This window comes from Borostomias antarcticus, assembly GCF_949987555.1.
Source record: "Borostomias antarcticus genome assembly, chromosome: 24".
Taxonomy (NCBI): domain Eukaryota; kingdom Metazoa; phylum Chordata; class Actinopteri; order Stomiiformes; family Stomiidae; genus Borostomias; species Borostomias antarcticus.
Genome location: NC_140257.1, coordinates 2,845,221 through 2,860,566, shown reverse-complemented (window position 1 = coordinate 2,860,566; position 15,346 = coordinate 2,845,221). Strand labels below are relative to the sequence as shown.

The 15,346-nt window shown below is 47.7% G+C and overlaps 1 protein-coding gene across 1 annotated transcript in view; it reads right to left on the bottom strand.

Annotated features, from left to right (window-relative positions):
* LOC311325222 (NACHT, LRR and PYD domains-containing protein 3-like) overlaps nucleotides 1-14,977 on the bottom strand; it is a gene marked incomplete at both ends in the record, with an annotated part of 39,384 nt that extends 24,407 nt beyond the window's left edge. The window contains 5 exons of the mRNA XM_084457891.1: nucleotides 5,017-5,190; nucleotides 6,013-6,186; nucleotides 7,438-7,611; nucleotides 12,661-14,563; nucleotides 14,974-14,977. Coding sequence (XP_084314017.1) covers nucleotides 5,017-5,190; nucleotides 6,013-6,186; nucleotides 7,438-7,611; nucleotides 12,661-14,563; nucleotides 14,974-14,977 — 2,429 coding nt within the window. The remainder of the gene's footprint in view (nucleotides 1-5,016; nucleotides 5,191-6,012; nucleotides 6,187-7,437; nucleotides 7,612-12,660; nucleotides 14,564-14,973) is intronic.
* Nucleotides 14,978-15,346: the final 369 nt, after the last annotated feature.

The window sequence follows — 15,346 nt, the reverse complement described above, 5'->3', positions numbered from 1 at the left end:
CACTTTGTGAGCCTTCTAGAGAGTGCCTGAGACACCCCCTCCCAGTTCTTCTTGACCCAGTCCTCCGAGCCCAGACACACTCCTAGCAGCTTGATCCCTGCCTGGCCCCACCGCATGTCCCCTAGCAGCTGAGGTGGCACCCCATTCCTCCAACCCCCACATAACAGCCCCTCGCTCTTACCCCAGTTCACCCTGGCTGATGAGGCCCCCTCGTACAGCTGTAGACTGTCCTCCAAAACCCTAAGGTCCTGCTCTTCCTTCACAAAAACTGTTAGGTCATCTGCATAGGCCGAGAGACGCACCTTGGAGCCCAGACCTACCCCTGGTGAGTCTATACCCCGCAACCTCCTACGCAGCCACCCAAGCAAGGGTTCAATAGCTAAGGAGTATAGCTGGCCTGACAACGGGCAGCCCTGGCGAATCCCACGACCGACCCGTACTGGCCTGCTCAACCCCCCAGCCACCTTCACCAAACAGGAAGCCCCAGCATACAACAACTTCACCTCAGATATGAAACCCTGCCCAAACCCAAACCCAGACAAAACATTAAAAAAAATAATCATGGTCCACCCTATCAAAAGCTTTTTCCTGGTCCAGGGAGACGAGGCCGAAACCCATGTCTCCCCTTCGCGACAGATCGATCAGGTCCCTGAACAGGAACAAGTTGTCCCTGATCGACCGCCCCGGCACACAGTAAGTCTGGTCCTTATGCACTATAGTGTCCAGGTGAGCCTTCAGTCTATTTGCCAAACTTTTCGCATATATTTTATAGTCCGCACAGAGCAGTGCCACCGGCTTCCAGTTTTTTAAATCACTCAAGTCCCCCTTCTTGGGCAGGAGCGTTAGCACTGCCCGCTGACAGCTCAGTGGCAGCTCACCGTCCCTGATGCATTCCTGCACCACGCGCAAAAGGTCCTGCCCCAGTATATCCCAGAAATGTTTATAAAAGTCCGCAGGCAGGCCATCGACCCCAGGAGCACGGCCCGGGGCCATCTGACCGACTGCCTTCGTGACCTCCTGACATGACAGGGGTGAGTCCAAGTCCGCCCGTTGCACAGGCAACAATTGAGGTAGGCCCTCTAACAAACGGTCTGCACATACAGCATCACACCCCTCAGCCCTATACAAGTCAGAATAAAACTGCACAGCCCCCTCCCGCATTTCCCGCACAACAGAAGTAACCCGACCATCAGACAGACGCAAACAGTGCATTTGTTTCGACTCAGACTTTTGTTTCTCCAGCCCAAAAAAGAAAGAACTGGGTGCGTCCATCTCTCTGAGCATGGAGAACCTAGCCCTCACAAGAGCCCCCCCCGCTCTAGTCTGCAAAAAAGCCCCCAGGTCCCTGCGTAACTCAGCCAAATACTGCTGCTGCCCCTCTGTATACTGCCCAACTAGCTCAGCCTCAACCTGCTTAATGCTACTCTCCAGCCTCTCCAGCACCCTCCTGGACTGGGCTGAGGAGAAAGCTGTGTACTGCTGGCAAAACAGCCTAATATGCACCTTCCCCACGTCCCACCACTGACAGAGCGACTCATATTCCTGTTTCCTGGCTGTCCACCCCTCCCAGAAAAACCTGAAGCTAGAGCAGAAGGAGGCGTCTTGTAAAAGCTTCACATTAAACTTCCAGTACGCACACTGGCCCCGCCCCCAAAGAGACATGAGCCACAGCAATATGATGATCAGACACACTAACCGGACATATGTCTGCCCTCACTACTCTATTAGCACACTGGCGAGAGATGTAAATGCGGTCCAGGCGTGCAGCACTCACCCTACCCCCCGCCACCTTCACCCAGCTAAACTGCCTAGTATCTGGGTGTGTGGTCCGCCACGTGTCCACCACATCCAAAGTGTTCAGCACATCCCTAAGTGCTCCCACCGAACCTAAGTGGGGCTCCTCCCCAGTCCTGTCCCTAGTGAAATCCACTGTGCAGTTCCAGTCACCCCCCATCACCAGTACAACCTCCGGCGCCAGCCCTGCCAACTCCTGTGCCAGCCGCCCAAACAGGCCCACCCTGTCCCTCCCACCATTGGGAGCGTACACATTTACAAACACACACTCCCTATTATTAACAGAACCCTTCACCATCAAAACCCGTCCCTTACACACCTCCTGAGTGGAGAGAATGTTAACCCCCAGGTGTCTGGAGAACAGGATCGCCACCCCTGCACTAGTGTTTGTGCCTGTGCCCCACTCCACCCAAGCCCCCAGTCCACCTCATTCCCCACATCACTGTGCGTTTCTTGCAAAAATATTACATTAAATTTTTTTTTACCAACATACTCCAATACCAAACCCCTTTTACCCCTGTCTCTGGCGCCATTAACATTAAGGGAGCCTATACGTAGAACCTCCATATAAAGAGAAAGAAGGAAAAACTTAAGCAACCAGAAAGAAAATCCCACCTGCAGGTGTGTATTAAAAAACCCATCCATTAGCTTGGCTGTGTGGACAGGCCCTTCCGCGCTAATGTGACCAACTTCCTCAGTCTATACCTCCTCCTTGGAGACATGACTGTGAGGTCTTCTGACTGCCGTACTTTCTGAACTGACCTCAGAAACTTCTGTTGGTCTGGGAAGAAGGCCGCTAAAGAAACCTTTTTCTTCCCCTTCGTTTCCGTTAGAAAACTATCCAGCTCCCCTACCGAGTACACAGAGTCATCTCCACTCAGACCCACGGACACGTTAGACACACTGGAACAGTCCAAGAGAGAATCATCTCCCTCCTCCCCCGTCTCCATACCCTCCACTGCAGCCGGGGGCTCCCCAGCCAGTCTCCCCCCCTGCTCTCCTACCTGCTCCCCTCCCGCCCCTCCCTGCTCCCCCTCCTCCCCTCCCTGCTCCCCCCCCCCCCCCCCCCCCTGTCCCCCTCCCTGCTCCCCTCCCCTCTCCCCTCCCTGCTCCCCCTCCTCCCCCCCCCCCTGTCCCCCTCCCCTCTCCCCTCCCTGCTCCCCCCCCTGCCGCTCCCCCCGCTCCCCCATCTGAGGCCCTCCTGCCCCCTCCCCCTCACCACCCCCCTCCACCCCTACCCTATCACCCACCTGCTCACTGCTACCATCTCCCACCTGCCCCTCAACACCCTCGGCTCCCACAACAACCTCTTCTCCCCCCTGCCCCACAATACCCTCGCCTCCCCCACCAGCCTCATCTCCCCCCCGCCCCTCCATACCCTCAACTCCTCCAACAAACTCAACTCCCCCTTGCCCCTCAGCACCTTCTGCTCTCCCAACAGCCTCCTCCACAGTAACGGCTCCCCTCACCTCCTCTGGTCCAGCCTCCCCACCATCTACATCCCTACTGCCAGTAACATCCTCCAACACCTCAGCACCCCGTTTCTGAACACTAATCTTCCTCCGCTTCAGTGGCCCACCACTGCTGCCTTCCCCCCTGACCCAGCCTCACGTACCCCCAACACCTGTCCAACCTCACTCTACCCCCCTATCTCCCCTCTCCCCCCCCGGGCATCACTCCCTGGCGCCTCCGCTACAGCTACCGCCCCCGCTGCTTGCGCTTCACCTTTCCCTCTGTGTGGACACGCAAACTTCTTGTGACCGATGTCCCCACACTCAAAACAACGCACGCTATCCGTGCTAGCAAAAACAAGGTAGCTACCATCTCCGTGCCCCACGCGAAAGTTCACATCCAGGGCCTGATCGGAGTTACTGAGATACATAAAGATCTGCCTCCTAAAAGACCACACATGTTGCACCCTCCGATCTCTACACCCCAGCGGGATCCATTTGAAACCGCCTGCAAACTTTCCAAAGCAACGCAGCTCCTTCGCTAGCGCCTCATCCTCAATAAACGACGGAATGTTTGACACAACTACCCGCGTTGCCGGCGCAGACAACGGAGTAACCGGCACCAACACATCCTTCACCCATATTCCACTCGTAATCACTTTACTCACCAAACTCTCCTTCTTCAGAAAAACCACCACCGCTTTATTCATCCGGGAAGCGGAGTAAATCTCCTCGCAGCCTACCTGCTCCCCGACAGCGAGGAGTACGTCCTCCACCGTGGCATCATTTCCTGGCACGCACCTAACCCCGTTCCTGAGCGACAGCTCCGCTCCCCCTGACTGCGAAGCCATTGCGGCCCGCTTCCCCCTCGCTACTCCAAAAACCTCCAACAAACAAATCACAAACTAAAAACACCAAAACAAGAAAAACTGGCACAAACAGCTACCCCGACCTATATCCACACTAGCGAAAGAGAAAACCCAGGAAACAAGGCCAAAAGTAAACGCACGAGCAAGAGCCCTCCTCCAGCTCTCAGGGAGTGAGGGGAGAGAGAGAGAGAGTGAGTGAGTGAGTGAGTGAGTGCTAGCCTTGACAAGAAATAACACACTGCCCCAATCTTCCATCTGCTTTCACCTTGGCCAGCCCATCTCAGCCCAGCCTAACCCAGTCCAGTCCAGCCTAACCCAGGCCAGCCTAACCCAGCCCAGTCCAGCCTAACCCAGGCCAGCCTAACCCAGCCCAGTCCAGCCTAACCCAGTCCAGCCTAGCCTTAATGTATATTTAATGGACTATAACGTTTTTCTTCTTATATTAGACTAGGGTGCCTTGGGATTTTAAGTACGTATGAAGGGTGCCGTGACTGAAAGAAAGGTTTAGAAACGCTGGTATATATGGTGTGGCTCTTGGTGGTACCACAGTCATTGTTGTGTCTCTTAGTCTCTGACTGGTTGGCCACCCCTGCCCTAATGATTTGGGATCCTAGCAGCGCCCCTGTCTTGTTCCTAATCTACATTTGTATTTAGTCTTGATTGTGTCTTTGTTCCTTCAATAAAGGACCCACCCACCACCTACAGTCTGTATATGTCTGTATGTATGCTTTGAGATGATAGTCCCTATTTTGTCAACTCTACTGTATGTACTGTAGTCCAAAGATAATTTCTCAACTTGAATGTTGATGCTCAAAACATCCCTCTTCAAGGACAGAGATGTACAATTACTTAGACATTTAAATCCCATAATTTAACATTTGAATATGCTCAGGGATACAGACCTCAGTTTCTCCAGTTTGCAGTGTGGACTCCCCAGTCCAGCAGAGAGCAGCTTCACTCCTGAATCCTGCAGGTCATTGTTACTCAGGTCTAACTCTCTCAGGTGGGAGGAGTTTGAGCTGAGAGATGAGGCCAGCAGAGAACAGCATGTCCCTGTTAATCTGCATCCTCTCAGGCTGAGGAGACAAGGACAATTAGCAAACATTTTCACCAGTAATCAGTGTATTGACAAAGCGTGTTTGCATTGGCAGGCAAAGCATTTTTTCTGACTAAAGGCGTGACTTCACTCTTCACTTCAGCCTTCTGACAAACACTGCTACACTAGTGGTGAAAAGGAGGCATGTCAGCTATATTGTCTTCCTCTCTCAGACTGAATTATAAACAGAGTGACTCATTCTGGAGCTAGGAGAGAGAGTGCTGCTGCATCTAATATGTTTTAGTCATGAGCAGGTTTTTAATTCATCTGATGAATACTCAGCATCCATAGAAATGTATGTAAGGCCTTTCCTGATTGGCTGGACACTATGGACCTGAGTCAGCTTGGAGGGTGCTAAGGCTCTTTGGACAGGACATGTACATTTACCAACATGCTATAGCCTACTTACTACTTGATACTTCATCATGTACACCTGGGCATGTTTTACACATCTAGGCATGCTAAGGAGTCAACTTTTATACACTTTGTTTATTTGCACTCTTGTGTATTGGGATTTTGTGTATATTTTGTACCCAATTTACATTTGTATTTCATCTTGATTGTGTCTTTGTTCCTTCAATAAAGGACCCACCCACCACCTACAGTCTGTATATGTCTGTATGTATGCTTAGAGATGATAGTCCCTATTTTGTCAACTCTACTGTATGTACTGTAGTCCAAAGATAATTTCTCAACTTGAATGTTGATGCTCAAAACATCCCTCTTCAAGGACAGAGATGTACAATTACTTAGACATTTAAATCCCATAATTTAACATTTGAATATGCTCAGGGATACAGACCTCAGTTTCTCCAGTTTGCAGTGTGGACTCCCCAGTCCAGCAGAGAGCAGCTTCACTCCTGAATCCTGCAGGTCATTGTTACTCAGGTCTAACTCTCTCAGGTGGGAGGAGTTTGAGCTGAGAGATGAGGCCAGCAGAGAACAGCACGTCTCTGTTAATCTGCATCCTCTCAGGCTGAGGAGACAAGGACAAGTATTAGCAAACATCTTCACCAGTAATCAGTGTATTGACAAAGCGTGTTTGCTTTGGCAGGCAAAACATTTTTTCTGACTAAAGGCGTGACTTCACTCTTCACTTCAGCCTTCTGACAAACACTGCTACACTAGTGGTGAAAAGGAGGCATGTCAGCTATATTGTCTTCCTCTCTCAGACTGAATTATAAACAGAGTGACTCATTCTGGAGCTAGGAGAGAGAGTGCTGCTGCATCTAATATGTTTTAGTCATGAGCAGGTTTTTCATTCCTCTAATGCAGGCATTCCCAAACTGTGAGGCGGGCCTCCCCCAGGGGGCCCCAAAGAAAGTCAGGGGAGGCGCGGAGGGAGGGTTAGAAAAAAAAGAAGGAAAAACATGTTATTTATTTTTTAAATGTCTATGGTTTTTATGAATGAAACCTGATTTTAAAGGTCAGAAGATTGAAATAAATAATGTGAGAGATACTATACTATTATACTAAATGTGTGGATAGTGCAGAGAGAGCCTCCCCCCGTAGGCATGAATATATTGTGCGAAAACTTCATAACGTTAACTAGCAGCAGGTGCCACCGAGCTAACTTAGCTGTGTAACGTTATGGGCTAGCTAACGCTGCCTTGCAAAATGGAGACATTTGGGGGGTTGGGGGGGCGTGGGTGTGTCACTGTTTTCAGAGGGGAGGCCCACATTGATGGAGTTTGGGAACCCATGCTCTAATGAATACTCAGCATCCAATCAGCGTCCTGATTGGATGGACACTATGGACCCGAGTCAGCTTGGAGGGTGCTAAGGCTCTTTGGACAGGACATGTACATTTACCAACATGCTATAGCCTACTTACTACTTGATACTTCATCATGTACACCTGGGCATGTTTTACGCATCTAGGCATGCTAAGGAATAAACTTTTATACACTTTGTTTATTTGCACTCTTGTGTATTGGGATTTTGTGTATATTTTGTACCCAATTTACATTTGTATTTCATCTTGATTGTGTCTTTGTTCCTTCAATAAAGGACCCACCCACCACCTACAGTCTGTATATGTCTGTATGTATGCTTTGAGATGATAGTCCCTATTTTGTCAACTCTACTGTATGTACTGTAGTCCAAAGATAATTTCTCAACTTGAATGTTGATGCTCAAAACATCCCTCTTCAAGGACAGAGATGTACAATTACTTAGACATTTAAATCCCATCATTTAACATGTGAATATGCTCAGGGATACAGACCTCAGTTTCTCCAGTTTGCAGTGTGGACTCCCCAGTCCAGCAGAGAGCAGCTTCACTCCTGAATCCTGCAGGTCATTGTTACTCAGGTCTAACTCTCTCAGGTGGGAGGGGTTTGAGCTGAGCGATGAGGCCACCACTTCATATGAGGCTTCGTTGAGGTCACATCCAGAGAGTCTGAAATTACAAAGTAAACATGTATGACTTTTTGTTCCTTAATGACATTCTTATCTTAATAATATGATTTGTATAATATACACATGTCATATGTAGCCTAAGGCTTAATAAAGGGTACCCAGCTTTCAATAACTCGTAGGCTACCTCATCTCTGGCCAGTGACCTACTGTACAACATTCCTAGCCTTCAAACCAATACGCCAACCTCAAGAGGAGAAGCTTCTCAAACTTTTAATTTGATAGCCTACAGTATACAGCATGTTAATATTTTGATATGGGGGAAATGAAAACATAGCTAAAATTACAGGTTTTAAGCTCACTGTTGATGAACAGGCCTAGAAGATGATAGAACAGTCAGCTCTCAGCCCGCTGCATGCTGTAGGCTACATGGACCAATACAGAATATAGTCACTACTGATCACTTTTCAATCATGTGTAGGAGCCTAAATGAAATTAAAAGTGAAATTAAAGTCCTATGTTGCAAAAAAGGGCATTTTTAACTTGTGGCCATCCACAATGATATGAATCGATAACTGACGCTGCTTCTAGGTGATGTATCCGTTGGTAGCATACGATTTAGAGAAATCAGGAGTAGGCTAGTTTGGGCTAGTTTGCTGCAACACAACAGAGGTGACTGCATTTGCACCTTCTCCAGAATAATAACGAGGAATGAGGGTAGGAAAAATACCTGTTTCAATGGCATTTGTGCTTTCAGAATAACGGATTCAGGTTCACACCTTATGGGCCTCTATACATAGATTACACTTGACCAGTATTTTGTCCTTGATCTTGAGGAGGGAGAAATAGTGTCGGTGTTTCCATGGCAGAGAGCTCCCGTTGTCAGAGCCATAGACAGAGCTGCCAGCCGTGTAGCGAGGGATTGTTGATGCATTGCGCACGGGTACTTTCTAACGTGTTACTCCTACCTGGATGTATGTATGGTGCAATGTGAGGAGGTGGAAACATGCCAAGCGCTGAGGTAGCAGTTTTTAAAAGTTATAGGGGGGTCAGCTCCAGCTGGTTCTGACCAGTTAAAGACCGGAAATCTATTTTAGAAGATCAGAGAATAGATGGGAGTAAGAATGCCTCACTGACTAAAACTCATTACACATAACATATAGGGGAGACACACAGAGCTCAGTAAAGAGCATTCGTGCAGAGCGAGGTGCACACGTGATCACACGCAACAACAGAGCAGCAGAGCACGGGAGAACACGAGAGCACTGAGAAACTACCACACAGCTCTCCCAGAGCACGGGAGAACACGAGAGCACTGAGAAACTACCACACAGCTCTACCAGAGCACGGGAGAACACGAGAGCACTGAGAAACTACCACACAGCTCTCCCAGAGCACGGGAGAACATGAGAGCACTGAGAAACTACCACACAGCTCTCCCAGAGCACGGGAGAACATGAGAGCACTGAGAAACTACCACACAGCTCTCCCAGAGCACGGGAGAACACGAGAGCACTGAGAAACTACCACACAGCTCTCCCAGAGCACGGGAGAACATGAGAGCACTGAGAAACTACCACACAGCTCTCCCAGAGCACGGGAGAACATGAGAGCACTGAGAAACTACCACACAGCTCTCCCAGAGCACGGGAGAACACGAGAGCACTGAGAAACTACCACACAGCTCTCCCAGAGCACGGGAGAACATGAGAGCACTGAGAAACTACCACACAGCTCTACCAGAGCACGGGAGAACACGAGAGCACTGAGAAACTACCACACAGCTCTCCCAGAGCACGGGAGAACAAGAGAGCACTGAGAAACTACCACACAGCTCTCCCAGAGCACGGGAGAACACGAGAGCACTGAGAAACTACCACACAGCTCTCCCAGAGCACGGGAGAACACGAGAGCACTGAGAAACTACCACACAGCTCTCCCAGAGCACGGGAGAACACGAGAGCACTGAGAAACTACCACACAGCTCTCCCAGAGCACGGGAGAACACGAGAGCACTGAGAAACTACCACACAGCTCTCCCAGAGCACGGGAGAACACGAGAGCACTGAGAAACTTACCACACAGCTCTCCCAGAGCACGGGAGAACACGAGAGCACTGAGAAACTACCACACAGCTCTCCCAGAGCACGGGAGAACACAAGAGCACTGAGAAACTACCACACAGCTCTCCCAGAGCACGGGAGAACACGAGAGCTGTGTAGGCAACTCCAAAAACCTTGGATGATAACAGAACTTAAATGAGCATTGTGTGGGGCTCATCAGTAGCTGGGATATATTTTGAGTCGGATACTTCTATATATTTGTTCTTTCCTCCCTCCTCTGACTAAAGGTAAATAACTGTGGGCCTGACAGAGCGGGGCGAGGCATTCAGTGAATTCATTCATTCTAGTGGTAGAGTGTCCTCCCAGAGACTGAGAGGTTGTGGGTTCAATCCCCGGCCGGGTCATACCAAAGACTAAAAACGGGACCCATTGCCTCCCTGCTTGGCACTCAGCATCAAGGGTTGGAATTGGGGGGCTACATCACCAAATGATTCCCGAGCGCAGCACCGCTGCTGCTCACTGCTCTCCCGGGAGATGGGTCAAATGCGGAGAACAAATTTCACACACTCAGGTGTGTGACAATCAGTGGGACTTTAACTTTAATCTGTTGTCAGCGGGCTAGACGTGTTTTCCAGCTCTCCTGGTGGACGGCTTTAATGAGACACTGACCGATAGCATTCCTATATGATAGCATTCCTATATGATAGCATTCCTATATGACAGCATTCCTATATGATAGCATTCCTATATGATAGCATTCCTATATGATAGCATTCCTATATGACATGAAGAGTTAAGGAGTTGCGTGAAGCAGACATAAATATTTCTAGCCGACGGCAAGAAAAGTACTCTGCCTAAAATATCATGCTGTAGAGCATAGGCAAGTACTCTTTATATGTATAGTAAATTGTGTTTGTAACTTAATTGTGGCTCATTCAGTCATAAATTTAGAATAGTAGTAAATATTGTAGATGGATGAGGGACAAAGTAGTGAAGATGAGATCATTTCAATGGGGTTTTAGTAACAGAGGGAACTGTTTTAGTAAGGGGTTTTAGTAACACAGGGAACTGTTTTAGTAAGGGGTAAGGGGTTTTAGTAACACAGGGAACTGTTTTAGTAAGGGGTTTTAGTAACACAGGGAACTGTTTTAGTAAGGGGTAAGGGGTTTTAGTAACACAGGGAACTGTTTCAGTAAGGGGTAAGGGGTTTAAGTAACACAGGGAACTGTTTTAGTAAGGGGTAAGGGGTTTTAGTAACACAGGGACTTGTTTTAGTAAGGGGTAAGGGGTTTTAGTAACACAGGGAACTGTTTTAGTAAGGGGTAAGGGGGTTTAGTAACACAGGGAACTGTTTTAGTAAGGGGTAAGAGGTTTTAGTAACACAGGGAACTGTTTTAGTAAGGGGTAAGGGGTTTTAGTAACACAGTGAACTGTTTTAGTAAGGGGTTTTAGTAACACAGGGACTTGTTTTAGTAAGGGGTAAGGGGTTTTAGTAACACAGGGACTTGTTTTAGTAAGGGGTAAGAGGTTTTAGTAACACAGGGAACTGTTTTAGTAAGGGGTAAGGGGTTTTAGTAACACAGGGAACTGTTTTAGTAAGGGGTAAGGGGTTTAAGTAACACAGGGAACTGTTTTAGTAAGGGGTAAGGGGTTTTAGTAACACAGTGAACTGTTTTAGTAAGGGGTAAGGGGTTTTAGTAACACAGGGAACTGTTTTAGTAAGGGGTAAGGGGTTTTAGTAACACAGGGAACTGTTTTAGTAAGGGGTAAGGGGTTTTAGTAACACAGGGAACTGTTTTAGTAAGGGGTAAGGGGTTTAGCAACACAGGGAACTGTTTTAGTAAGGGGTAAGGGGTTTTAGTAACACAGGGAACTGTTTTAGTAAGGGGTAAGGGGTTTTAGTAACACATGGACTTGTTTTAGTAAGGGGTAAGGGGTTTTAGTAACACAGGGACTTGTTTTAGTAAGGGGTAAGGGGTTTTAGTAACACAGGGAACTGTTTTAGTAAGGGGTAATGGGTTTAAGTAACACAGGGAACTGTTTTAGTAAGGGGTAAGGGGTTTAAGTAACACAGGGAACTGTTTTAGTAAGGGATAAGGGGTTTAAGTAACACAGGGAACTGTTTTAGTAAGGGGTTTAAGTAACACAGGGAACTATTTTAGTAAGGGGTAAGGGGGTTTAGTAACACAGGGAACTGTTTTAGTAAGGGGTAAGGGGTTTTAGTAACACAGGGACTTGTTTTAGTAAGGGTAAGGGGGTTTAGTAACACAGGGAACTGTTTTAGTAAGGGGTAAGGGGTTTTAGTAACACAGGGAACTGTTTTAGTAAGGGGTAAGAGGTTTTAGTAACACAGGGAACTGTTTTAGTAAGGGGTAAGGGGTTTTAGTAACACAGGGAACTGTTTTAGTAAGGGGTAAGGGGTTTTAGTAACACAGGGACTTGTTTTAGTAAGGGGTAAGGGGTTTTAGTAACACAGGGAACTGTTTTAGTAAGGGGTAAGAGGTTTTAGTAACACAGGGAACTGTTTTAGTAAGGGGTAAGGGGTTTTAGTAACACAGGGACTTGTTTTAGTAAGGGGTAAGGGGTTTTAGTAACACAGGGAACTGATTTAGTAAGGGGTAAGGGGGTTTAGTAACACAGGGAACTGTTTTAGTAAGGGGTAAGGGGTTTTAGTAACAGGGAATTGTAACACATATCTGGTTAGAGTGCACATACAGAGACAAGGAGGGCAGCTTTGAATTGCCCATTAGGCAGCTTTGTCCATTAGGACAATTCAAAGGACAGATCAGGGACCAATTCAAAGTGTTTAGCACCTTACTCAGCACTGTGCATTCTGTATATTGTATTTTATATTCATTTGTATCAGATTTTTTGTATTATTGTGTTTTGTATCTATAATTGTATTTTTATGTTTATAGTTTTATATCATGTTTTGTTTGGAGGGCTCCCTTCCAGAAGATACCTCTGGGTTAATGGGACAGACAAGGTTAAATAGATTGATCAAATTGTATAGAAAGATGAATACTTACATAGCCTTTCTGCAGACCTGCACAGCTGGGATCAGTCTCCTCCGCCCCTCCTGTGATGTGTTGTATTTGTTCAGGTCAAACTCATCCAGAACCCCCTCTGACATCTGCAGCATGTAGGCCAGGGCTGAGCACTGTATTGGAGTCAGTTCGGTTGATGTCTTCTTCTGCATGTAAGCTTGGATGTTCTGCTGAACTGAATGGTCATTCATCTCCATCAAGCAGTGGAGGAGATTGATGTACCTCTCTGGGGAGATGTTCTCCTCCTCATCCCCCCTGTTCTTGAGGAATCTGCTTGTTTCCTGGATGCTCTCTGGACTCCTCTCAATCTGAGGCAGCAGGCCTCGTAAGAGTCTCTGATTGGACACCAGAGAGAGGCCGTGGAGGAAGCGGACAAAAAGGTCCAGGTGTCCATTCTCACTCTGCAAAGCTTTGTGTACCGCCCCCCTCAGCAGCTCATTCAGAGACAGTTCATCCGGAGGCTCCTCACTCCTCCACGGATCAGCATCAAGGAAGGGCTCCAGTGCCTCCATGTTCTTGGTTGCGTAACAATGGTAAATGTAGACAGCTGAGAAAAACTCCTGAATGCTCAGATGCACAAAGCAGTAGACTGCCCTCTGAAAAAGCACTGACTCTTCTTTGAAGATTGCTGTGCAAACCCCTGAGAACACTGCTGCCTCTTGGACATTGAGGCCACACTCTTTCAGGTCTTCTTCATAGAACATGAGGTTGCCCTTCTCCAGATGGTCAAACGCCAGCTTTGCAAGCTTCAGGAGAACTTCCCTGTCGGCCCTCAAGAGCTCCTCCTGGTCGGTCTTGATTTCCCCTTGATACTTCTGGTTCTTCAGCTTCATCTGAATGAGCAGGAAGTGTGTGTACATCTCAGTCAAGGTCTTGGGCATCTCTCCCTGCTTCTCTGTACTCAGCATGTGCTCAAGGACTGTGGAAGAAATCCAAGAGAAGACTGGTATGTGGCACATGATGTAGAGGCTCCTTGATGTCTTGATGTGTGAGATGATTCTTCTGGCCAGGTTCTCATCACTGATTCTCTTCATGAAGTACTCCTCCTTCTGTGCGTCATTGAACCCTCGTACCTCTGTCACCCGGTCAACAAACTCAGAAGGGATCTGATTGGCTGCTGCAGGTCGGGAGGTTATCCAGAGGAGAGCAGAGGGGAGCAGATTCCCCTGGATGAGGTTGGTCAGCAGCACATCCACTGAGGTTGACTCTGTGACATGACAGCAGGTCTGGTTCTTTCTGAAGTCTAGGAGCGGTCGGCTCTCATCCAGACCATCAAAGATGAACGTGGCTTTAGAGACAGCAAGTTGCTCTGCATCTTCCATGTGTAGTTCTGGGTGGAAAACATTCAGTAGTTGGAGTAAACTGTACCGGACATGTCTAATCAAATTTAGCTCCCGGAAAGGAAGCACAAACATGACTTCCACATCTTGATTTGCCTTTCCTTCAGCCCAGTCTAAGATTGACTTCTGCACACAGACGGTTTTTCCTATACCAGGGACGCCCACAGTCAGCACAGTTCTGATGGGTCTCTCTTGACCAGGCAGGGGTGTGATGTGTCTCTCTTGACCAGGCAGGGGTTTGATGGGTCTCTCTTGACCAGGCAGGGGTGTGATGTGTCTCTCTTGACCAGACAGGGGTTTGAAGATGTCATTGTAGTTGATGGGTGTGTCACTGGTGATTTGTTTCCTGGATGCTCTCTCAAGTTGCCAAACCTCATGTTCATTATTAACCCCTTGACTCTGTCCCTCTGTGATGTAGAGCTCAGTGTAGATGCTGTTGAGGAGGGTTGCATTCCCTGTTTTTATGATTCCCTCAATCACATGTTCAAACCTCCTCTTCAAAGTGGCTTTATGATCCTCTACGGCTCTTTGGAGACCTCTAACAACTAAGGAGAGACAGGAAGTACAAGAAATTAGATTGACAGGAATACAAACATTCATAGCAAATATGACTACAAATATGACTACAGGCTTGATTTCTGATATGATTTCTTTTCTATAGTCTACCTTCAGGAATTTGGTAGTCCTCTCTTCTGCTTACAAGGGTTATTGATTGATAATTATATATGTATTTTCTTATTTTCTTGGTGTCTCATTATGTGACTGTAACCTAGGACAAGTGATGTTAATATTGTGTATTTTCCTGTTGTCCTTTTCTCCAGTCTAGGTATTGAATCTCTTGTGTGTTGAACAAATGTCAGTAATGTATATGTGACAAGGATGTCCTCCTGTGGGCAGCATGATTTATCCAGTTCCCAGCTACACAGCTGTCTAGAATTGTGATCACTGGCCGCACCCATGGGTGCAGCCTGCTTAGCCTATTAAGGCCTTCTACTGACTTTTGCTCTAGTTTGTAACTCGCCCTGATGAAGGCCCCATGGCCGAAACATGTTGGCTGTTTTATTTTATTCTGTTCTAAGATGAACTAGCCGATAATTAAAGCTTTATAATCAAGGAGAGTGCCTTGGACCTTTTTGATGAATGCATGGCAAAGCTCTACAGATGGTGAGAGGATCTAAATCATGTTAGAGAGCAGATTACCAAGTGAATCTCTTACTTGTTTCATCACCTCTCTGAACGTACTGCTCTCTGGGTGGCTGCAGTACAGGTGGTGTTCTGGGTCTCTCTCTACACTGGGGGCAGGCGTGCTCTGCTGATGGACCAGGTGG